This window comes from Neolamprologus multifasciatus, chromosome 16 (assembly GCF_963576455.1).
Source record: "Neolamprologus multifasciatus chromosome 16, fNeoMul1.2, whole genome shotgun sequence".
Lineage (NCBI taxonomy): Eukaryota > Metazoa > Chordata > Actinopteri > Cichliformes > Cichlidae > Neolamprologus > Neolamprologus multifasciatus.
Window position 1 is genome coordinate 17,971,973 of NC_140454.1, and position 24,037 is coordinate 17,996,009.

Consider the following 24,037-nt stretch of genomic DNA (forward strand, 5'->3'; position numbering starts at 1 on the left):
ATGTCTGGTAGGACCATACATAATAGATTTGTTCTGAGGACCTTCACATTACTTCACAATTAAGGTATGAAGTCATGCTCCTTCATCAGCATAACTAATAGCACATTTCATGAACCGGCCATGTTTTCGAGATTAAAGACGCGTTTTGCATGTGTTGGATTTTCTGCCGAATATGATAAGGTGCCCAAACAAATTATTGCTTTACTGTCATCAAGGTGCGTACACTAGCGTTCTTTATATCGTCATTACTAAGGCATCCATAAAGTTGTTCCAGCGCATTACACCATGGCTCGCTGTGAAACTGAGTGCGGAAAAAACAATCTGACAGCCACAGTCATGAGATCAGTGTCAAGTCTATTAAATAAAGCGCTGCACCTGACTCTATAAAATTCAATAAAAAAAAATAAACAGCTATGAGAGTAATGGAGTTCAGGACAATGTCTTTCTGAGAGAAAAGTAGGGGAAAAGTAGCATAAGCCAAAAGACAAAATCCCAGTTCCCGTCCAGCGAATGCATTCTTCAGGTTCCCGACATTTCAGTACACAAAGATTAGTTCATGGAGCGACATATCATTTGGCAATGATCTATTTTGCCACTGTTAATTACAACAAGTCTGCACAATTTGACTGCTAAACCATGATATCACAATGCAGGGTATGAATCCCAAATCAAGCTTTGCACACCATAATCCTGTTAAAATGTAATAAATAATCCCTGTGCATTAATGTTGGCAATATTTCATTTTAATAAGTTCTTGTAAAATCGAGGGGGGGGGGGGGGTGATGGCATTACAGCTCACTCACTTCAAGAGTGGTTGTGAGTGTGCAGGAGGAAATCATTCCTTCTCATTAAAGGTGCAATCTTCGAGCCCCCCAGATCTTTGTTGTAATAACTGGGAAAAATAATCTCTTTTATTGATAGGCACATGTAGAAGAGAGTATGCCAACTGACAGGTACTTATCTTTTGCCTGTGTCCTGTGTTATAGAAAGATATAATTCTTTGTGACTGCTCCTCGGGGCATCAGCTCTTCAACTTCATTATTTCTACTTAAGATAGATATATTTTTCCTTGAAAACCTGAGAATTAATACGAGACCCAGCAATCTCAGCCAGCGGTCATTTGGAAATGGAACAAAAAATGTCATGTCAGTTTAAAGAACATTTGTTAAGGCTGCTCGCTGACATTATTCTAATTTATTGATGGATTCATAGAATAATCCTATGCCTCATGTTTTGGGCTATTAACTTAATGATTTCAGTGACTACCTTGAAGCTATACGATCTTTATATAAAGTTAAATCTTCTCGAAATTGTGACTTTATCGACAAAAACATATGCAATTCTTTTTTTCTCTCTCTCAATTTTATACCTGTGTACAGTATTCTCAGATTTTATGTTTGCATACCACCCAATGTAACGCTTGAACATGATTTCTGAAATAATGTTCCTCCTCATGCTCAGCATGGTTAAAAAGTCATTAGTGCAATGAGTTCCTTTAGTCAGCAGTGGGAGCTTTAGAGTCAGACAAAATGCTAAGAGGAGGGTCTGTTTCGCTTTGAATGTTTCTCTCTGTTTTGGACTTAACCCCGGATAAAGTGGACACTCTTGTTTGCCTTTACAAGCTCGTGCACAACACAGTTCTCTGTCTACAGACTATTTGAAAATGAAGGTTTCACCTAATAATTATTAAGGGATTTGGGTAGCTGGGTGGGAGTAGAGGGGATGAGGGAAATATCTATTCATTGTGCATTTATTTTATTCTTGTATTTACAGTCTGAAAAGACACGATATTCTTTGTGTTTAGCTGATGTTGTTTTTTTTTTTTTGATGCTGGATCCTTTATATTTTATATTATATTTTTAAAAAATGACAAAATCTAATTTTTCCTTATATATGTTTCCCTTTCCTTTCACATTTCCTTTCCTTTCCTTGTACCACAAACTGCATATTTCATGAAGGCAGCAGAATAAGAATTGGTGTTAAAGCACATGTTTTACACAAAAAAATGTAAAATGATTCACATGTTGTATGGGCCATGAAGAAATAAATGTCAATGCAACATTTTTACCTTTGTGTGATATAATACATCTAAAATATTTCTTTAATTTTGTACAGTTTTGACAATTTATTGTTAAAAGTGTGCTCCTCTATAGTCATCTACTTACTAATCTAATTCATTTATTATATTCTCATGCTTGACTCAGTGGCAGACTCCTTATACAATCAAGATTAAAATATAACGCGGACTATTTTTGTGTGTTTACACACATTTAAGGTTTGAGAAGAGTAGTGGTGCAAAAGGAGAGCCGATACGGAACATATGGAAACCCTTTACAATAAACAATACTATTTGAGTTATTTGAGGACCCTGAATACAACTAACTTTTTATTTCCTGAAATAAATTCTTCAAATATAAAATTTGTGCATTAAGCAAATGAATTTGTTTGAGCTGTTACAAAGCCTCGAAATATTACAGTTAAATAATCTGCAGGATCACAATTTTTTATTTTTTCCTGTCAATATGAGGCGGGAATGTTTTCATACAGAAAAGCGTTCAAATTTTATTTTCAAGATTCTCCAATTATAAAAATTTACCGATGTAAAAGATGCACTAAAATGTATGCCAACAAACCAAAATAAATAAAGTGGGGTTACAATTTTGCTGCTAAAGACTGTACGGACTGTAAGTGCAGGTTACTCATCTCACCTGCAAAACTCACGATCACCTCAACCAGCACCCCTCCCGCATGCACCCATTTGCCCCCAACCTAATTCAAGCATCCCCTCTCTGCACTCCAGCATGGGTCCATCTACTTATTGCATTATGTACTATTAAACAAACTTGGACTTCTTAAAGGCAGAGTCAGACTTCAGAGGCTGTGTGCCATGTTTATAGGGATGGACTGTACAGTACACAGAGATTTCTCATTTCTCTTGGTGACCTTGGGCACAGTGACATGTATGGTTTTGAGGCTTTGATTTGCCATGTTGAAGTGTTGCGGAAAAGGTGCAATGCAAGATAATTTTGGCATTTTTTCCCCCTCCTGGGAGCATAGAGAAGTAAGAAATACAGCAGTTCATACTCTGGAGATTACAGGTAATATGGCACACAGCCTCCATAAACATTCTTGACCCAGCCTGATGATGGAGATATTGCTTCAGGAGAGACTTTTCACACTTTGATTTGCCTAAAATGAGATGGAGAACTCAGTGATCAGACTCTTTGAGGTTCCTCGTGGAGAAGCCAGCACTGGCTCTATATCTCCCAGCATTACACACATGCTATGACAACCAGGTGAGCAAGAAGCACACTCCTGCAAACAAATTGAGAAAATATCCTCAAACAGATGATATTGATGTATTATTCATGTCAGAAGAAATACTAAAATGATCCATCTCAGGCCATTGAAGCCAGGTGATAATCCACTTGCTTGTGGGGCAGCCCTTGGCGAATTAGAGATGAGGAAACCATTGTAGATCCCTCTAAGGTCAACATGGCTGAACTGGTGATACATATGTATGTTAATTTGCCTAATCTCACTTCTACAAATGTCTTACAGGCACATAAAGGGTTTAACACTAAGACATAATGATATCAGGGCATCAGGCGGGGGCTTATGAAAACACAAGGCAGCCATGGCTTTAAATCTTATGTAGAAACCTTTGTATTGACTGTCAATATTTAGAGTAAAATACCAAGGCATGTATTGTCTGGATATTTTTTTTTTCAATGAAAACATTAATTTCTGTCTTTGCCATTTTTTTCCTATTAAAAAATATTATTTAACTAGTTACAGTTTAAATTTAAAAAAAAGAAGTCTCTTTAATTTGGTTGAATTTAAAATATTTTATTATTTTTTTTTGAGTGTTCTCTGAATATTAGACTATTAATAATTTCTATAAATAACACTTTAGCTAAAAGCACTTCTCATGTCAGATCCCCACTGCCAGTTTTGCTCAGAGTTTAACAGACATCAATAAAGTCTAAAATTAATTTACAACCTGCTCTTTAGAAAGAGAAGTCCTTATCTCATGTACACACTTCAGATAAATCAAATAGACATAAATGCTTTCCATACCTCACTCCCTTGATGCCAACAAAAGGCACTGTACCTGACGGAGGGCTGCTACTTGCACTACTTTCGGTTTAGATAAAAGAGTTATTTAATCTTTATTTAATCTGAACAACCCTTTGAATTCCCCCAGTGTTTTTTAATAGTTGCTCGCAATGATTAGCACCTTCAAAAAATTGTTATTTTTTTACATTTTGATTACATCATATGCTTATCATGCAGCTCTTTCTGTGGCCAGATTTAACTTTTTTCAGACAGAGAAAAAGTGTAATGAGAAAAGTTCACCTACTGAAAAAAATGATCTCTCTTAATTGCAATTGCAAAACTAAGGATAAGGATCAAAAGTCACGAGAACCTGGAAGAATTACCCCTAATAAGTCTGTCAGTTTAGCTTGGTTATATATCCAAGTATTTAGACTTTTAATCATCCCCAAATTATTCCAACTATATATTATATCGCCAGAATCTGATTTTATTTCTCCTGGTTTTCCTGCAAGAGAATCAACATTTTATAGGGGGAGAAAAAAAGTTTTCTCCCACTTTTGTTCCATAGTTATATCTCCACCTTTCCCATTGAGTTCCCCTCTTAGTCAGAAAAAACATAGGCTATCTATTCAAAAGGCATTTAGTCCATTTCTTTCTTGACCGGTAAACCTATTCATCAATTGTTCTGGCTTGTAGATTGCATTCTAATGCTAATCTAGCGTGTTAAATATCTTTTTGTTCCCCTTTCACCGTTTTGTCATTCAGTTTATCCAGTTTTGGCCACCCATTTTATTTATTTATGCGCCTGCTTCTATTCATGCGCTCATGTATTTTTTATTATGTTGTTTCACTGTCATGCAGTGTCAACTCACTCTATTCAATGTGGGCTACTTGAAGGGCTTGGAGGGACAAAGCGTGTACACATTGCACTGCTATTCACTCCGGCCAGCTGGATCGACTGAAAAAAAACCTTGTGAAAAGAAATCCTCCACAATGGACACAGAAGAAGTGCACAATGCTAACAGTTTTCCAAATACCACTGATTGCTTTCATCACAATGAGGGAAAGCAGCCGCTTTTGCTGAGCTCCACTTCAACAAACAACACTCTCACAAAACCTCCCAACCCACGTTTTGTTCCCAGACAAAACCTCCTCGACCGTCTAAACGCTCCCAGAGTTGGAAAAAAGTTCTTTCAGCTTTCTTCCTCTTTTGCTCAAGAAAAAAAAAATAAAATAAAAAGGGGTCAAAGAAAGAGAAAGAAATGGTCGCTGAACTCGCAATGCGGATTCTTTCACAGCCTCCGGGACGATCTCTGTTTTGATCCGACAGTTTTGCCCTTTTATGACACCTCCAAAAAATACGCTTTGTCGTTCGTGACACGTCATTCAGAAATATCTCATTACAAAATGAAAAAGAACGAGGAGTTCTTTTTTTCTTCTTTAAAAAAAGAGGCCTAACCTGGAGGAAAGCGTCAAATTCCGGTGTCAAAAAGTACACGTTTTTTTCCGCTCTGCGCTTTTCTACTGTGAACTAAACACAACGCGCTGTTTTCGAGGCCAAGAAGGAAGTTCCGTAAAAAGAAGAGATCGAGGTGTTACAATGGAGAACATAGCGGTGAAAGGGTTTAATTAACCGTGACGGAGATAATTATCCCTGGACTGTCCAAATTAGTTTTGCATAATCGCTCTGATCCTTATGAATTAATCTCTTAGTGTAGTCTGGTAGAAGCGCTTTGCTTAAATTACGCATTTTACAAAAAAAAAACAAAACTGCGCGGTAATGCACATACACACCTGTTTTACGCACGCACGTGCACGCGCACACGTGACTGCACACTCCTTAAATCGGGTGATAAGCATTTATTTGTCTTTAAAATTTAAATTATTGTTCTTTTAATTTGTATTAATTACTATAGCTGTTTGGATTTTTTTTTTTTTTTTTTTTTTTTACCTTAGAGCGCGCAGCTCAGGCTGATTTAGAGCATAAAAGACGTGTTTGTTCTGCAGCCTTAAAGCAGCTCTCTCCTTTTTTTTCTTTCTCCTTGGGAAAAAGAAAGCTCAGAGCACCACACAGTTTTATCTTCCTTCCTATTCACGATTAAAATTGTGATAAATAAGGTTTTGGCTCTTGATAACAATGGGCTGATTTAGATTCCCCCCCCTAGTAATGCCATTCAATGCGCGGACAAAAGCGGCCTTTGGAGGATACCTTACACTTCACCTGGACTGAGGAGCAAGAGCAGGAAAAAGAAAAGATAACAATCTTGTTCATCTCATCAAGAACTACAGTCGCGATTCCCTTCCGTTTAATCCGAATACGCTTTATTGTAGTCCTTTGCTGAACAAGTGAACAGTATCAATAGTTTGAAGTACATAACGGAGGTTAAAGAAAACACAAAACATACAAATTCCATAAGAGTTAGTTAAAAACGTCTTTTTTTTTCTGCACATGATACGAGGAGTGGGGGAATGGTGAATCCAGGAAATTATAAACCCACTAAATAAACTTCCATCTGCAACTTTTTTTTAATCTTCTTCTTCTTCTGCATCTTCAAATCTGAACTTTTTTTCAAGAGAAAGAAAATGGGGTTTGGTGAATCAAACCCCGAAAGTTATAAAGCATTAAAACTGAATATCACCTTCAAAATAAATTACATCCTCTACGTTTCATGTGCAAATAATACAGAACTAGCCTCATTCACTTTTTTTTTTTAAAAAAATCGTCTGGTTCACCATAGATTCCACTAAACAATAAATAGTACAGACATCTATAAAACGGTTTAAAAACTCAAAATATACACCGGGTTTCTAGTGAAATACGTAGCTTCCTGGCCCTATCTCAAACACTAAGCCTATAACGGCAAATAAACTAAAGTCATTTTTATCTGTACACATTTACAGTGCTGTAACAACTCCCCTTGACCCATGAATTATAACCTCCGGCAACTTATTTGCGAGGAAATGCCTTGATGCTTAACATGGTCATTGTATATGCTGCCCTTGATTCAAACTGGTTAGTCAGGCAGGTGCAAAAGATAGAAATCGATCAGGACACCCTTAAAAATGAGTTTTCACAAGGGGAAACTGCTTTTATACCTCTCTCTCTCTCTAAACTGTGTGTGTGTGTGCCATCTTTTTAGTCATTTTCCTTGTGGCTGTGTGAAGTAATGGCTTGGTAATAATAGATTAGAGAGTTCTCTAAATAAGCATTACCTTAGATAAAGGCATTAATCAATATACATACACATGTGATATCTGAGACGACGAGCACTTCATCACATGTACAGGTTTGTGCATGCACAATAAAACTCTTGCGTGAATAGCTTTTTTTCTGTTTGTTTTGATTTCACATTTCATTTTCTCAGATGTCCAAAGTGGGCCTATCATAATGCCGCAGCATATGCAGGGTACGGTTCAAGTTGAGGTTTTCCCATCCCGGGGAGCAGAATGTATGCTAAGGGTGGTTGGAGTCCTGCTGAGGGCCAGGCCGTACAGTTACACGGGATCATGTAGCCTGGGTTTCCCGGGGACGGATGTGAGTGAGTGTGGGTGTGCGTCCCGCCACCTACACTGCCAGTCCCGGTGAAAGCCGTAGCGCCTCCCGGCGGGTAACCCAAAGGAGAAGCGTACGGAAACGAAGGTGGGGAAAGCTCGGTCATCTTGGATCCCAGGTCGAAAAATGAGTAGGGGTTCGTGGACATGGAGGGGTTGAAGAATACCCTGGCCGCCGCAGCCGCAGCAGCTGCTGCTGCCTTATCGGGGTTCCCAATGATAGACTCGGAAAGTGCTCCAGTGGAAAGCCCGTTAACTTTGAGTGCGTCGTGCTCCCCGAGGTTGTAGGGCACGGGGAAAGAAAACTTGTCTTTTTTCATCAGAGTCTTGGGCTTCCGCCTCGGTCTGTATTTATAGTCTGGGTGTTCCTTCATGTGCATCGCTCTCAGCCGTTTGGCTTCGTCGATGAATGGCCTTTTCTCAGACTCGGTGAGAAGTTTCCACTCCGCTCCCAGTCTCTTGCTGATCTCGGAGTTGTGCATTTTAGGGTTCTCTTGAGCCATTTTTCTGCGCTGGGCTCTGGACCAAACCATGAAAGCATTCATCGGACGTTTAACGTGATCCATCGGCTTAGACATATTGGCACAAACTGTCTCTGAAAGCAAAATATTGCACAAAAATCAAACAAAGTATAGATAACTTCCAAGTTAAGTACAGGAAAAACAAAACGCACTTTATAAAGAGTAGCTTATTCAGACAGCGTCAGCAGGACGACATTAAAATGAAGATTCACTTGGACTGCAGCTCGTACGTTTGCTTACTTACTTAACACTTCAGTTCTTCATCTCCCCGGTGATTATCATGCGAAAAGTACAAACGGCAGCGTCCTTAAGAGTGCTCCAGTTTTTCCTGTTTCATGGTTCCATCCAGCAGTGGTACGGCTTTAGTAAAGATGAAGAAGATGAAGCAAAAGAAAAACTGTGTCTTGCTTTCCTCTTGTCGCCTGAGACTGTCAACAGCACTCAGCAGCAGCATACACGCAAGTGAACGGTAACTCCCGCCTGCCCCATGTGAAATACAGGGGTTGTGCGGCAGGTAGTGAAAGTGCTGCTAGCGCATGCGCACTTGCAGCGATCACGCATATGACTGCTGGACAGTTTTTTTCCGTTTCTTTTTTTTATTCCACCCTGATTTTAAAGGTTATGCGCATCTCGTATTTACATCTTTATGTATTATATGAGACCCGTGTGTCCTCGGTGTTAAAGGTCAGTAGTTTCATATTTTCGTCCCAGCAGCTTTATTCTAATGAGAACTTTGTGTTTAGTTTTTTAAAGAAAAAGTAGGCTACTTAAGAGATGTACCTGAAATACCTGAGTATGGCAGCACATGTGAAAATTAATAAGGTGTCAGGTTTAGGGTGGAAAGCGACTGCAGACAGATGTGCGTTGACGTTTACTCTCACCTCGTATTCAATTTCTGAAATCAGATAGTTAAAAATCTCACGTGCTTTCACTGATTTAAAATGTATCAGTAGACACTTCCTCTCAGTTTCATGTGTGCGTTTGACAAAGCAAACCAGCTCACTCCACTTTCTCACCTTTCATCCTCACCGGTGACTCCGTCTGCTGTCCCTTTTCCCTTCCCTCTTTCCCCTTGGGTGGCAATGCCATTCAAACAAAAAAAAGTAGCGTGAGCACAAGACAACACGAGAGCTAAAGAATGTCTTCTTTAATTTTCTGATATTGCGGTATTTGCGGTAAATAAGCAAATGTTGAGGAGGTCTGAAGTGTTTCTAATCGCGCTTGGTGAAAATTAATTACTTTCCTGAAATCCCCCTTTTCACTTTCACTTCAAAGGACTTTCCCAAGGGCAGCGAATCAACAACTGAAATTAGGTTGTCGAATATTCAACTAAGCAATTACAGCTATCTGCAGGACCTGTTGAGCAAATTGTAGGTTTAAGTGGCTTGTTCTGGCACCTTCTCTGTTGTACATAATTATATATATATATGTATGTGTGTGTACAAAAAAAAGGAAATAGAAGAGCGGCATCGAACAATATTATAAATGAGGAATTAGGCTGTAGGTCGAGCGTTTAAATGAGGATATAAACGGAAGTTTAATTCAATTCACCTTAGTGTTGTCCTTTTTTAACGGTTCAGCCTAATCTCCAGTTACACAATATAGAATGTGGAATTATTATTATTATTATTATTATTATTATTATTATTATTATTATTATTATTATGTCGGGAAATTGTTGAAAGTTATCAGTAAAGACCCAAAGTGAAGATGAGGATATTTTTTTTCTTATTCACATTTCTTTTTACAAGGATCAGCGTTGTTTAATTACCGCGGAGAGAAAACGCTCACTGAGGCATCGCTCTTTTGTTTCAGGTACGAAACCTGACAAGGTGAAGATGATCCGCGCCGGAAACGGGGACCAGATGAGAGACAAACCTGCTGCTTATAAGCTGGCTCGCAGCATCTCTCAGCACCGCGCGCCCCCTTTTTTTTTGTTCGCGTGTCATTCACCTCGATAACGTTCCCGCAACGAAGCGCTGCACGCGCTCACTCCACGGGAGCGTAAAACTCTCGTGACACCAAAGAGCAAACATTTCTATAAACTGTACGTAGAAGCCCGAGTGGAAAGTTCTTATTGGGAGTTCTAGACGTGCAGAGGTAAGTATGTGCACACATGCTTTCTGTCACTGGGCCCCTCGAGATTTCTTATTTACTTATTTATATGAATTTCTCATTGCTGTTCTCTTTTATTGTTAGGGTTATTTGACTGCATGGAAATATATAAATTCTGGCCTCTGTTTTAATGATGTATATTGCGGATTTGAGGCCTGCTTTAACGGGGCAGGTACAGCCACCAAGGAGGTTGTGTGCTCAGAAAAAAAATGTCAGGATTTGTTTTATCTGTTTGAAAGAAGAGCTTATTATATTGTAGACTGATACAACATTAATTTATTCAATTTGTAATGGAATTCATATCTAAAATAATAATAATAATAATAATAATAATAATATAACAACAACAGTAAACACTCCAGTCTGTGTTTCCCCCCCTGCTTCTTCTTCTTTTTTTTAACCTCTGCTTGGGTCCTAGAAGGAACACTTAAATAATTCAACATGAGTTAGTGAGAGTGGGAGAATTACCTGCCGATAAAGCCTGGGTCCAGCCTCTGAGACGGAGCCAGCACTCCCACCTCACAGCACATTGATGATAAGAGTGAATAGAAAAATATCATGCAAATAGAAGGCAGACAGCAGCAACAACAAGCCCATGGGGACATTTTCCTACCCGGGGAGATCGCGCACAGTTCACTCTAAAGTGCTAAAGCCATCACTCTGAAATAGGACCCCCTGGAGGTGCAAGAATCTCCACGATAGCGACAAACAGTTTATTCTGCTCAACACTCCACTAAGTCTGTGAGAAAGCACAACAAATTGTGGGGAGAGACTTGATGAGGATCCCTGGATAATCCCAGTTTGCATAAAAAGCCCTTATCTATAAAGAATATTGTAGGATGTGCACTTCACCTCCTCCCACTTTTCAAAGTGTTTACTGTTATTCTCCCATTGGAGCTGGAAGGAGGGGGAATCGAGTCTTTAAATTAAATTGATTTCAAGGGAACACAAGTTGACCTCTTGCTATCTGATGGCTTTCCTTTGACTGGGGGGGAGAAAAAGCAAGGGTAAACAACAATATCTTCTGTTTGCCACTTCAAACCCCAGAGTGGGGAGTATTTACTGTCACATGAAAGTTTGCTCATTATCGGGGAGGTTTGTAGAAAGGGAGAGGGAGGGTTCCTGATTGTGTACCTGATGTGGTTTCTTTCTGCTTGTCTGATCACAGCTCTGCCTGGATCTTCCCCTTCCTTTTTTTGCCGCTGTGGCTGCTTCATGCAGACCGAGCCAAGAGAGAAACGTACACCTCCACAGCGAAAGGTAGTCATTTCGACTGTGCTGAGATGATCTTTATTTACCCCTACACACTCATGACAACTGCTCCACTTTTGGGTTGTTTTTTTTTACAGATGATTTTCAGATTAAGGATTTAAGTGTGCAGATAAAGAGCACAAATCAGGATCTAAATATTTCATTTATTTAGCTAAAACCTATTTAAAAGCACGATAGCTATCATAAAAGCGGCGCTTTAAGGATGGAGAAATATAATTCTGTTACACACATAATTACTGGATATTTTCAGTTAACTCACTTCATCATTTTTGCACATTTTTTGCTAATCACTCTCTAAAAGAAAACAGGACAACAAAATCCCAAATTGTAAGGCATAAATGTGACATACAGCGAAGGACAAAAGTGTTTTCCCCGTGATGTGGAGAGCATTGAAAGTCAATTTGTCACTATCGCACGCCATTAGCCGCAGAGTCTTATCTCAAGTGAGCCTTTGATAAAGTGTTAATGACAAACAGTTTAGTGCTGAAAGTGATCCCATTGATTACTATTTAAAGGTGATTGCGTTTAGATTAGAAGTCATTTTGTCTAATGAGGTTCCTTTACAGCATTTACAATACGTAGAAAACATGCTTAAGTGTAAGGCAACATAATGACAGGATTGGTAAAGAGACAATGCCGACTTCAGCATCACCTCAAATGAGTCACACGCAGAATGTCTGAATAAATGCATAATTAATGTGAATATAAAGTTAATATTTTTTTGTGGTTTGAAAATGTGACCTATTTTGAAGGTTGTGTTCTCAAAATATATTCAATAAGTGCCAAATTAGTTGTGCAGTTCTTTAATCATTCTAATTATACAGTCTTTATTGCTCCTTAGGGCAGAATTTTGTGTCTTTGTCTCAGTGGGAATTATTTTGGTGAAGAACCAAAATATTTACTCAACCACAACCTAAATATTATGCATATCAAGAGGAATTGAGAAATAATCCCCTCATAGAGCACAGTATTAACTTAATCACATTAGTGAAAATACTATTGATAGTGGCCATGATCCCTGGTGAGGGAATCTGTGATTCACAATAAAAAAGCCATACAAGATAGAACACAAATTAAAGACTGGGGACTTGAACAGGCAAAATGGCCCTGAGGACTGTGCGAGAGTGTGTGTGTGTGTGCGTGTGTGTGTGTGTGTGTGTGTGCGTGTGTGTGTGTGTGTGTGTGTGTGTGTGTGTGTGTGTGTGTGTGTGTGTGAAAGCTTGAATGATGGTAAAGAGGGAAGAAAAAGGGGGAGTGATTGTCAGTTCAATCTTCGAGGACCTCAACTGACAGTTACAACAAACTTTGAAAGCACATTATGGAAGGAGAATGGCTACACAGAAGCATGTGGAGTCCGCCAGGCTGATAAGACCTTCATCTTTAAACCACCGCTTGTCAAAGTATTATATGTAATCTCACAATGCAGAATATCTCCACACCCCGAGGGGCAAACAAAATAGCAGCAGCAATCAAATGACTTCCTGGATCATTAAAAAGAAAACGGCCGATCCAACGGTTTGTGAAAAGTCAGATTTTTGAACTGCGATTGTTACCACCCGCCCTCAGGGTATATGTTTGGCTTAAACCTGCCATGTATTCTCTATGGCAGAGCCCCGTGGTTCATATCCAAAGATACTTGCTTACCTCGGGGCTATGAGATGACTTTTCCAATGATAGACTATTTTGAACCATTTAGCGGATACATTATCACTGGCCTTTCTTCCTTATTATATTCCCCTTATCGCCACAGCATCACTGCAAAGCCCCAAATAGAGAGTTGTAATTACCCAGACTGCCACCTGATAGCAGCCCTTCTATCAGCTTTATCACTCCAGGTCCTGCTAACTCATCATAGAGACAGAGGGAAGAAAAGGCCTGCTTGTGGCACAGCCCACCACAGATAGCTCATCTCTCAGATACATGTATAGTTCCAATTGGGATCAGAGAAAACTGATGCACCAAGGCAATTTTTTATCCACCCTTTTCCTTCAGCCCCACAAAGACTGCACTCTCTCAGTCCTCTCCTAGTCTCTCGCTCTTTATGTCCGAGCTGAATTGAGGCCACTCCGCAAACAATAAGCGATCCAATCTCCTTGAACCCGTGGCAGCGCAGTATCATGCTATTTGGGCTTTTCTAGTGCCCTGTCGTCCTTCAGAGGGAGGAAAAGAAAAATCCAAAAGGTGACTCGTTCATCTTTAACACTGCACACAGTGTCAAAGACACTTGCGTAAAAGTTGGCAGCTTATTGAGTCCAGCTTATTAATTACCTTTGACTTGATGAACCACCTTGCTTGATGTTCTGAATGGGATGCAAAGAATGAATCTATTGATTTGTGCTCATCTGAACTGAATAAACAAAAGGTAAAAGCTGTGAAAAGTCAAAGGTCAAGATTTATGTATACTTTTAAATGCTTTTTTACACGCGGGTCTGTAAAGAAGAAAAGCAAAAGTTAAATGTGATCACATCAAACTGCGAAACTGTTCAAAGTATTCACAGGTCGCCTATTAAAAATGACCTTCTGTGATTTATTTTTTTTTACCCTTTTCTATACGTCATTATACTCGAAAATTCCCACTAAAAGTCATTTATGAAAGGTAGAATAAGTAAAAATAACCCAAAGAGAGAAAAAAACAAAAGCAGATGACTTAACAAAGCTTGAGCAGAAGACTGACCTTGACAGAGACCAAACAGTGCTGTGAATGAATATATATTCTGGCGAATGTAAGAGTTAAATATATTATGTATGTATGTATGTATAAGAATTTTTGAGGATTCTCAATCACCCAAACATTTGTAGCATTAACTAAATTCTTAATGTTACTTCCATTTTGGATCTACACCTTAATTACCCCTAAACTACCCATTAATGTGAGAGAAATACGTAGCTGCAAAAGTTTTTCTTTTCCTTCTTTTGTGATCACATTACTGACAGTTGGTGATTATTATCTATGTATATAATTAGCTGTCAGTTTCAGAGTGCCTGTTTGCATTTGTATGACACGCTCAAAGCGCTGCATCCTTTCCTGTCGCGTATTGTGCACATAGCTGTGCCTTTCTCCATCACTTGTAACAATGAAAGAGCCTTTGTGCGTTGACTCATCGTTATGTCAAAGAAACAGGCAGGGTGACTGTGACCCCCATCAAATGGGAAAATTGTGAGGATGCACTGGAACTCTATGGTTCCCATGGCCCGAGCGCCTTCTGACAGAGGCACTCTAACACAGCTTGAAAGGAGAAATCAATCTTATTTGAGGAGATTAAGTGACCAAGATAATAACCGTGTCACCGAGAGAGAAAAAGGAGTCCCACTTTTCACAAGAGTGAAACCAACTTCCTGCAGATGGCTCAGTGTTGCGGCTGAACATCGCATCTCTTTCTCTCTCTGTGAGCACTTTGTAGAGGTGTTGTCATGTGGCCATTCGAGCAACTGCAGTAAGAGCCGTTTGTTCCGGACACAAAACACATGGAAAGATACCTGCGCAGTTTATTTGTTTGTTTCCAAATATGTTTGAGTGTGTGTCTGTGTGTGTAAAAGTCATCTGTGTGCACATGTTCTTCCTAAGCACTGGCTTGAATGACAGTATGATCAATGAGAGGGTAAGTGTCCCGTCAGCATGTTCTGTTCAGTGTGTGTGTGTGTGTGTGACAGTGGCTGTCTCAGGTGATCTCATTATTTGATGGACACAGCAGTGGAGAGGCTGCATTCACACTAGCCTCTCTCGTGCTGCACGCTTAATCAGGCCATTACTCATGCAGAGCAGCGGAGGCACTTATAGGAAATATTGATCATATTTTGACAGAGTATTCTCCCCTCTCCATAATCAGCAACGCACCGCCGCCACAGCGCCGATCCAGCGCACGCAGCGCACGCGACAGCATCATTCGATGCCACTGCAGAAGGGGTTCCACTTATCAGCAATCCAAAGCAGGCAGCCTGTGTTAGTGTGTTAAGATGTTTGCCTAATGATTTTAACTAATCTGTTTATTTCCAATGTTTATCTAAACAGCCTGTGAGGGAGGGATAGTAAAGCAAGGAACGTGGCTTTTCAAAATCAAAGACTTCAAAGCAGCTAATCGCCTGCATGAAGATTAATGAATTACTCTTACCAATGCTCCTCTTAGTTTTTCACTTGTGCTTTTTTTTTCCTTTTTCTTTTTTCTTTTAAATGTTTGGCTAAAATAAATACCCATGCAGAGCTACTTTCCCAGTGAGATACCAGAACCAAAGAGTGGGACCCTGCGAGAGTCAGATCATCGTCCCATGGGATGTTTGCTAAAGATGATGTGACATGCCTAAAGAGCAAAGCTCCACCAGGAGCCCTCAGGGGTGTTTGCGTTTGGCAGCACAAACCGAAAGTAACCTCTTTGCTCAAATTAAGCCTTGCCAAGGGTCAAGTGAAATCAATATGTTAATCCATAAATTGTCCTGTGTGATAATTACTAAGAGGAACAGTAATTACAGAAGACATTAATTTACTTCTTAGATTTTGTGCCAGGGGAGAGTTTCACCCAGCCTCGATTCATCTGGAGGCAAACAATTCACAGAGGAAGCGTCCCTTTTTTAAAAGCAGCGGTCGATTCTTGCGGGAACAGTGGGTGCACACAAGCTCTCGGTTAAAGCACTTTTGGATATGCTGAAAGACTGTTTGAAGGTTTTTGAACCCCTGTGTAGTCAACTCCAGGGTTCTTGCATTGGTCAGCCATGGCAAAGGTTTCACGAAATGCACACTTTTGTCCCTTTTGACAATGTGTCTCGTACATTAGCATAATAACAATATATAAACTCCATATGGGCTGTTGAGGGATAAAACCTTGGTGTCTGCAGCTAAAGACACATGTAGCGCCACACAAACGCCACGCTGCTTTAATGTGGCAACAATCTGTATATGTTCTGATCTGTTTCTTCTCAACCACTTTGAGGCATGGCACAAACATTGTACAGGCATTCTTTTCTAAACCCCAGGTTGCAGCTGGTTTGCCACTCACTGCGCACTGCCAAGTGCAAGAAATGGGTTTCTTTTATCAGAATGGAGCAAATCTGGGCTAATGTGTCTGGTAGAAAGTGTCCCAGGGAGCCTCGCTTACCCATTCTTTACCCATTCTTTCCACTTTTCTCCTCTCCTGCGAGTGGGATAATTGCAGTTTAATTGGGTGACAAGAAATGAAAACTGTGTCCACATTATCTAGGATTATCTCTTTTTCCTCCAGCCTGCCATCAATTCAAAGAAGCCCATTTATCAGCGTGGGGAAGCTGATGCTTGGTCAGCGGAGGAGAAGCTTTGGGCACCAGTTAGCAAAATGAAGAGAGAAAGGGCCCAGGAGCAATGGGAGGGAGCTTGACAGCTAAGAAAAAAAAATGCTCTTTGTATCTTATCGTAAGCATACATTAATCTTTAAGATGTATATCAGTTTGGCATTCCAAATCAATAAAAGCACAATGAGATTATTTTCAAGAAAGATGTCTTTGGAAAAAAGAAATAAAACATACACAGCGTTGGTTCTACCTCGGTTTGTTCGCCAGTTGAAATCTATCAGCAGCTTTGAATGCTCGAGTTTAATTATGTAGAAAATTTCCACAAAACATACAACATCTTGTGTCACCTAAGCAACCCAGACAAAAAAGTGCTAATGAATACCAATAAGACTCCCAGCATTGTGGGATGGATGCGCTTCATAGCCAGCTCCTTTCATTTCATCACGATTCTTAAATTATGCACAGCAAGGTTACAAAGATTGAGTCATACCCAGGCCAGCCGTAGCTCACGTTCCTTTTTGTTTGAGCTGTACTCAACCTTAAAAGCCTCTTTCATGATGCATGAATGCACTTCATTTTCTCGAGGAGAACTTTGCTCCGATAGCTGGAAAGAGGAAGGTTGTTTAGGGAAGGAAGGAGAGACAATGAGGGGGGAAATGAAAGCTTTCCGATTCCATTATGAGCATTGCAATCTATTCTTTTCAGCTGTTTACTGTACATTTCCTTCACAATAATACCCCTTTGCCTCAGTGCGCTTGCCAGTCGCTCAAGCACAGTCCTTAATGGGTCTTGCGTTGGGTTATGGTAATACAATAAATAAGAAAGACGACGAGGAAAAGGTCCGAGGGAGGATCAGGGTAAAAAGAGCAGATCAGAAAACGACATCTGCACAGAATGAAATGAATGAGACCTTGCCAGTGCACTACACAGGTTCCCATTCAGTCTCAGGTGCATTGTGTAAACATTTAAGATGGTCTGATCATTTGGTGGAAAGAGCAGGCTTTGTCCAGCACTAAAGCATGAAAATATGCTGTACAATGACCAAGGTGGAGTGCCTTCCATTCTGAAAGGAATAGGAGACCTTCTCTCTATACAATACCTTCGAAGGTTACAGGATGTATTGTCTGTTCTTAGAATTGAGTGCACATATATGTGAATGTGTTCATATGTGTGTTCATATGTACACATTGAGGGTAGGAAGAATGATAAAAAATATCATAAATAATGACTAATATGACCAACACGAGCATAGCCTCAATTGGTTCACAGCAACTTCTTCTTTTTAATTAGTTGTATTTTAATTTGAGGAGTTAGTCCTACACAAGTTTATTTATAACCCAAAGCAGAACATGCTGCTTTTTCTAGGTTTAGGCTGGTATTTTAGTTTGGTACCAGTTTAAAATGAGTGATAACAGATGCTAAATTTATAGTTAACTAAACCTTAGTCATTAGCTATTTTGTAGTTAAACAATGGAATTATAATTATTAATATGCCTTCATTGATAATTGATTTTGAAATCAACTGTGAGCAATATCTGACTGGGGTTTTTTTTGCAAAGCTGAAACTGTATGTAATACTTGTTCTAAAAAGGATCTTATCTTTTTTAGGTTTAGGAAGTGCATTAAAACGTGAGGCCAAAGGTTTCTGATGACACGTTCATATGTAACTAGCTGGGAGAGAGACAGGTCTCATCATTGCACCATAACACTAAAGGACACCTTGTGCAGGTCTCTCAGATGCTGACGACTTTGAAGAAAGAGCAGAATTTGACAGCCTATGAAAGAAGACAGGCTCACAGACCAGTAATAAATCCTTTATCAACAATAAAACACTAATAACATGTGATAATCATTACCACTTACAAAGCATACTGTGTTTGCGTGTGCTGATGTCCTCAGAATTCCATTGTTGTTCTCTTATTAGCCATAAAAAACATAAACATAAAGTATATTTCACAAAGCTGTCATTTTATTATACACGCTCAGTTTGCTATTTAATAACAATTATAATAGTATGTGATATGTATGTATATATACCGTAATTATCTGAGAGCTATTAGGAGATGGTAATAATCCAGTCCCACCTAATCATAAAAAAACAGTGAAACTTGTGTGGTTAAGCAGATAAATATCAGATATGTTGTTGTAGCAGTCGGCTGATGGTTAGCAGTAATGCAGATGCCCGGTTCAGAATCAGGGCTGGGCAGTAATACGGCTGTGGTGAATGTGCTGCCACATTCATTCAGGCAGTGTTAATCATTTTTACACAGGGCAGCAATATAAAATTGCTAAAGGAGAATTGCTTCAGCCTGGTCAGTGCAGGGAGCAGTTTGTCTAATCAGAGTGCAAATAGGGTTTGATCACTGTCCAGCGTAATCTGGCCCACAAGCAGCATTTACAGCACTAAATCAAGCGTCGGGGAAGCTGCAGGTGCTGCCTCACAGACAGGCCTCCCCCTGGGGGCCCTGTGCTGGGGAATAAACAGCAAATAAATGGCAGTGCTGGGAGAGCGATGAGCTGATTAACTCACTGCAGGGCAGTTTCTCATTATCCCCTTAACCCAGACGGAGACCTACCCAATCTTACACCCTGTCTCAGTTACAGTAGGGCAACTGCCCTGCGCCAACTAGGCTGACATTGTCTGGGTTACACTTCCAGGGAGGCAGAGTCTGTGTAGATGATATATAAAAAGTAAGCCAGTGTATGTGTGTCCATTTGTGTGTGCATGTGTGTGCGTGGACTGTGTGGTCCATCTCTGGGGAGACTGCTAATGTGTCAGCTCCATGGCTCATTTCTTTCAATTACAGTGGCTGGGCTAGGAGAGCCCACCAGCAGTCCACTGACAGCTCCATATGGGTCCCATCACCCCTTATCACGGGGCCACTCGTGGATAATTCATTTACCCTTCATTGAATATGATATATTACCATCAACAAAAGCAGTTATATATCACACAATTCACACGTTGTTAATTAAGAGCAGGTAAGAGCATTTTAGATGCAAAATAATCCTATTTAAACAAAAGTTGTGTTTTTTATCTGAGTCGGAGGAGAGCCTTTTCTAATTTATCATATATTGTAGGAAATTAAATATACATGTGCAGTACATACATAATTTTCCGATATCGAAATATCACAAGTGATCAAATAAAGAACCTTTTTGTGAAAATAAATGAATAAGAAAGAAGTGAATTTTCCCATTGTACAATGTTGATTTAGCATGTCACCTGAATATAAAGCTTCGTCAGACATACTTTGAAATGAGCTGCACTGTTTTTCCATTGTGCCTCCCTTCGTGGTTTCAAAGCGAATTAATTAACATGATACAGAAATAGGTAGAATGCAAATGTTGGAGCCCTCACTTTATGCCTGGGTATCCTTTTGTTCCCCTTTTATTGTACCAAATTATTTAATTGGGTCTCTCTGATTGTGCACAGGAAGGAACACAGCCCATTGTTAGCTTCCATACAAGCCACAATACGGTATCAAATTCAATTCCCATCAAAACGGCTGGCTGCTGTAGAGCCCGCAGTGGCCCTGGAGATTAATGAAGATCTGCATCAAGGCAAAGCGCTGGTCTGAGATGGGAGATTTCTCCCAAATAAAAGACCCCTTCACCAAGAACAAAAGGGGCCCTGAAAAGCAACGGGATGTTCTGAGAGGATGAAATAATTCAAAACAAAGACAAGAGTTTGGGGCGGGGAGCAGAAGAGATGGGGGAGAGCGCTGAAATAAAACACTTTCTTTCTTGTGATTTGATTTGATTTAGTTAGCAAGTTCAAACACTCGTTACAAGTGTGACGTGTGTCTTGACCGTGAATCAAATCTCATCTTAATTTAATTTAACTTAATTTAGTTCACATTTTATTAACAATCTTACACCACGGAGATCATGGAGAATGATTTTATAAATGATTTTTGAGCAAAATGCTCTGTCTAAACTCATACCTGAGCTTTAAACATCATTGTTTGGGCTTGAATAGCTTATTGAGAGAAACATGTTGCTGAGCCTTAAAAGAATCCGTCAAGTCATGGTTCACCTTGATTGCAGCGTTCATCAAAGCACAAGGGGCTGTCAGGATTCGCAGTAACACACACAGACTTTCTCTGTTTTGTCCTGTCAAATGACATTCATCTGCGGAGAAACACACTTCAACTGTATTCAAAGTGTATGAATGGATTCCCCCCCCCCCTCCCCTCACTTGAATCGCGCTTTATGAACTACAATAATCGGATGACTTGTTCTCTGAACGCAGCGTTTCGACAGGTGAGCTCTTTCAATTCAACTTAGCACGACACTTGCTTCTTCTTTTTTTCTTGCCTGATAGATTCTAGACTCGTCGTCTTTCGAGCTGTCTGATAAACACAAAAAGGAAAAAAACCTTCATGAAACAGATATTCAAATTTCGTTTCTTAACACATCTGATTTTGGTGTGAAGTGAGCTTTAATGGGCAATTCTTCATATGAGCATTTCTTTTAAAACACTGAATTCATAATATTAACTATGATTATTCCTTGGAGAAGGCAGCCACAAAGGGTAGATTTCAAGTTTTGGGCCATTGCCACCTAAACACCGTATTCCACTCTTTCGCATTCAGCACATGGTGTGTCCCAGCCTGCCATATTTACTTCATTTCCCCCGATTCATAGATGCTGCTCACTGGACCAGAACATTCCAGCTGCCACCTCAACATCTCATTATTTTTTTGAAATATCAAGCTTGTATCTTCTTGATAAATAATTCGCAGTAGTATAATGTATCAGACTAAAACATATTTTCAGGGGGGCATGGAGGTTAAAGTGCCAATCTCACCTTTTTAATTTTTTTTCGCCCTGAAGACAGAGATTTCCATATATAGAGTGACCATGGTTTGTGTTCAACATGAGCAATCGGGATGAAGCGCACGGCGACACATATTGCTGTCAGAGATTGGAAATGAGGCCTGCTAACCTGTAGGCAGCCTCCCCAGACCAATCAGCTTTACACATTCCCAATGCATTTGCAGCCTCTAAAAAGAATTGTGACTGTGAAGTTTTTATCGGAGTAGTTGACAAACATTACTCTTTAATGCAGTTTTGTAGAAATGCATTCTTATCCCTCTTGGAAGGCATTTATCTACTTGAAACCTGCAAAATGGTTGCCACAGGGAAGGATTCCTTTTAATAGACTACAATAGGCTCAGTATGGGACACAGTCTGATTTTTGTGATAGATAGCGGGCCCAGCCATATATTCATGGGAAATTGTTTATCTTCAAGCGAGACCGGTGAAAGGCCATTTTTACAAAAGCGTTTTCAACTTTCATCTGGAATGATTCTTTTCACTCATATAAATTGTTCTGTAGAATTTCAGACAGGTGCTTTTCATGGAAAAGCATCCGCGCACAAAAAAGAGAGATGTCACAGGACATGAATGTGAAGCACACTGATAGAAGAAAAAAATGGGGGGAAAGTGCCATTTATATCTCTCCTTCATATATATATATATATGTATATATATATATATAAATATATATATATATATATATATATATATATATATATATATATATATATATATATATATATATATATATATATACATACATACATAAAATAATTGCATGCTAATAAAATTGTGTAAATATAAAATTATTTAAAAGAGATCTCACCTAAAAACTGAAACAGTTTCAGTGAAACCCGAGGATGACAAAAAGCCCTCTGTGGGCGGCAAACATCCCCACAGCACTTGCTATTCAGACGAAGCTACATTGTGCAGCGGCGCTGTCTCTCAGGCCTTCATGTGGCCGAGGCTTTTTTTTTCCTTGTGAGGTCCTTGTGATGCTTGGGTAGGGCCTTTTGCTGGCCTGTCTCGGTAACAGAAGCCAGCAACGAGGCGACACAATGCGAGAGCAGGGTCTGAGGATGGGGGGCCTTGTGGACTCTTAACGCTACTCTCAGGAAACAGGGACAATAAATCAATAGACTGTCCCTCTCCAGTAGGGGCCAAATGTAAACAAATTGAAAGGGATGGAGAACAAAACAGATTGCTGAATGAAACAGACATACTCAATAGGGGTACTGCTCCAAATAAAATGCCTTTGTCGTCGCTTCCTTCCAGGTTCCAGGCTTCACTACGATGTGTGCCACTCTCAGCAACGTGACATGATACCAAGCGTGACCAACTGCAGATTTCCAAAAGACAACAGGTGCAAAGAATCTTACAGGAATTCTTTAGATTTAGCTTTCTTCCAGCAATGGAACACGGTTCAAAATGAACCGCTGAAATGCAGCGAGGTGTATTTCGTGTTGCAGGTAGCCTACTTTATCAGCGCGCCCTGTTCTTAAAGACCTACGCCAATGAGCCACAGCAGCATCTCGCACACTGTATAACATTCTGCGCTCAAGGGCACAAGCACAGAACTCTGCATGTCAGAGCTGCGTGCCACAAGTTAAATTAATGAATCTTTAAAGGGTTTAGGTTTTTTTAATGAGAGAAGCTGTTGTAGCTTTTTATCAAACCTCTTCATATTTCACTGAGGTGGAATGGTGCACCACATTTGCGAGGCAGAACTAATGCTATATAAATCTCAAGTAATAAGCAGGCCCTGGGGACATCATCTAAATGAAGATTTTACACCAATTTAAACCTGCCTGGAATTTGATTCCTGCCTTAAGTGCATTTGTTTAACAGGTGCTGGAGATGCAAGCGCTTCTCTCCAAAGTGTCGCTATGTCTCCTTTATTAATTTCTGGATTGCAAGTGGGCGGGGGAGTATGAAGAGAAAGGGGAGTTGACAAACACTAATCAAAGGTTCAGAGTGGGCTGATTCTTCCATAGATCCAATGTACTTTTGCTTCATTTGCAAACTAATGATTTTAAACCCCCACAATCTGTTTGAGGTCAGCTCCTGTGTATTTTGGATACGCTTGGCTATTAGCATCACTGAAAGCTTCAGATGTGTCAAGCCTGCTCCCCCTCTAGTGATAGTCACCTACTTTAATTTCCCTGCAGGCCTCAGAGGGGGATGAATTCAACTAAAATCACAAGCTGTTTTGTTGGCAGTCCTTTGTGGCCTATAATGAATCTAATGAATATAAAGAGAGGAGATGGGAGGGAGGGGGGGAAAGGGATGAAGGCGAATACATTTCAACCACGCTGTGTTGCTTTTACTTGACGATTTGTGACCCTCAACAATGGAACAATAGCGAGTGTTTTTGTACCCTTAATTTGCCTTTGTGTTTCAGCTTCATCTCTTTCACCACCAAGCACTGAAAGTCGCCA

The 24,037-nt window shown here is 39.9% G+C and overlaps 2 protein-coding genes across 2 annotated transcripts in view; both read right to left on the reverse strand.

Moving 5' to 3' along the window:
* The window catches only part of LOC146500633 (ATP-binding cassette sub-family C member 4-like), an 80,182-nt gene that overhangs the window by 13,454 nt on the left and 42,691 nt on the right, over window positions 1–24,037 (reverse strand). The gene's annotated exons all lie outside the window — the stretch shown is intronic.
* Window positions 6,596–8,605, reverse strand: sox21b (SRY-box transcription factor 21b). Its single transcript, XM_085135293.1, has 2 exons — window positions 8,377–8,605; window positions 6,596–8,206 (listed from the first exon to the last, which is right to left on the reverse strand). Exon 2 carries the CDS (start codon window positions 8,187–8,189, stop codon window positions 7,443–7,445), a length of 747 nt encoding a protein of 248 aa, XP_084991419.1. The 5' UTR covers window positions 8,190–8,206; window positions 8,377–8,605; the 3' UTR covers window positions 6,596–7,442.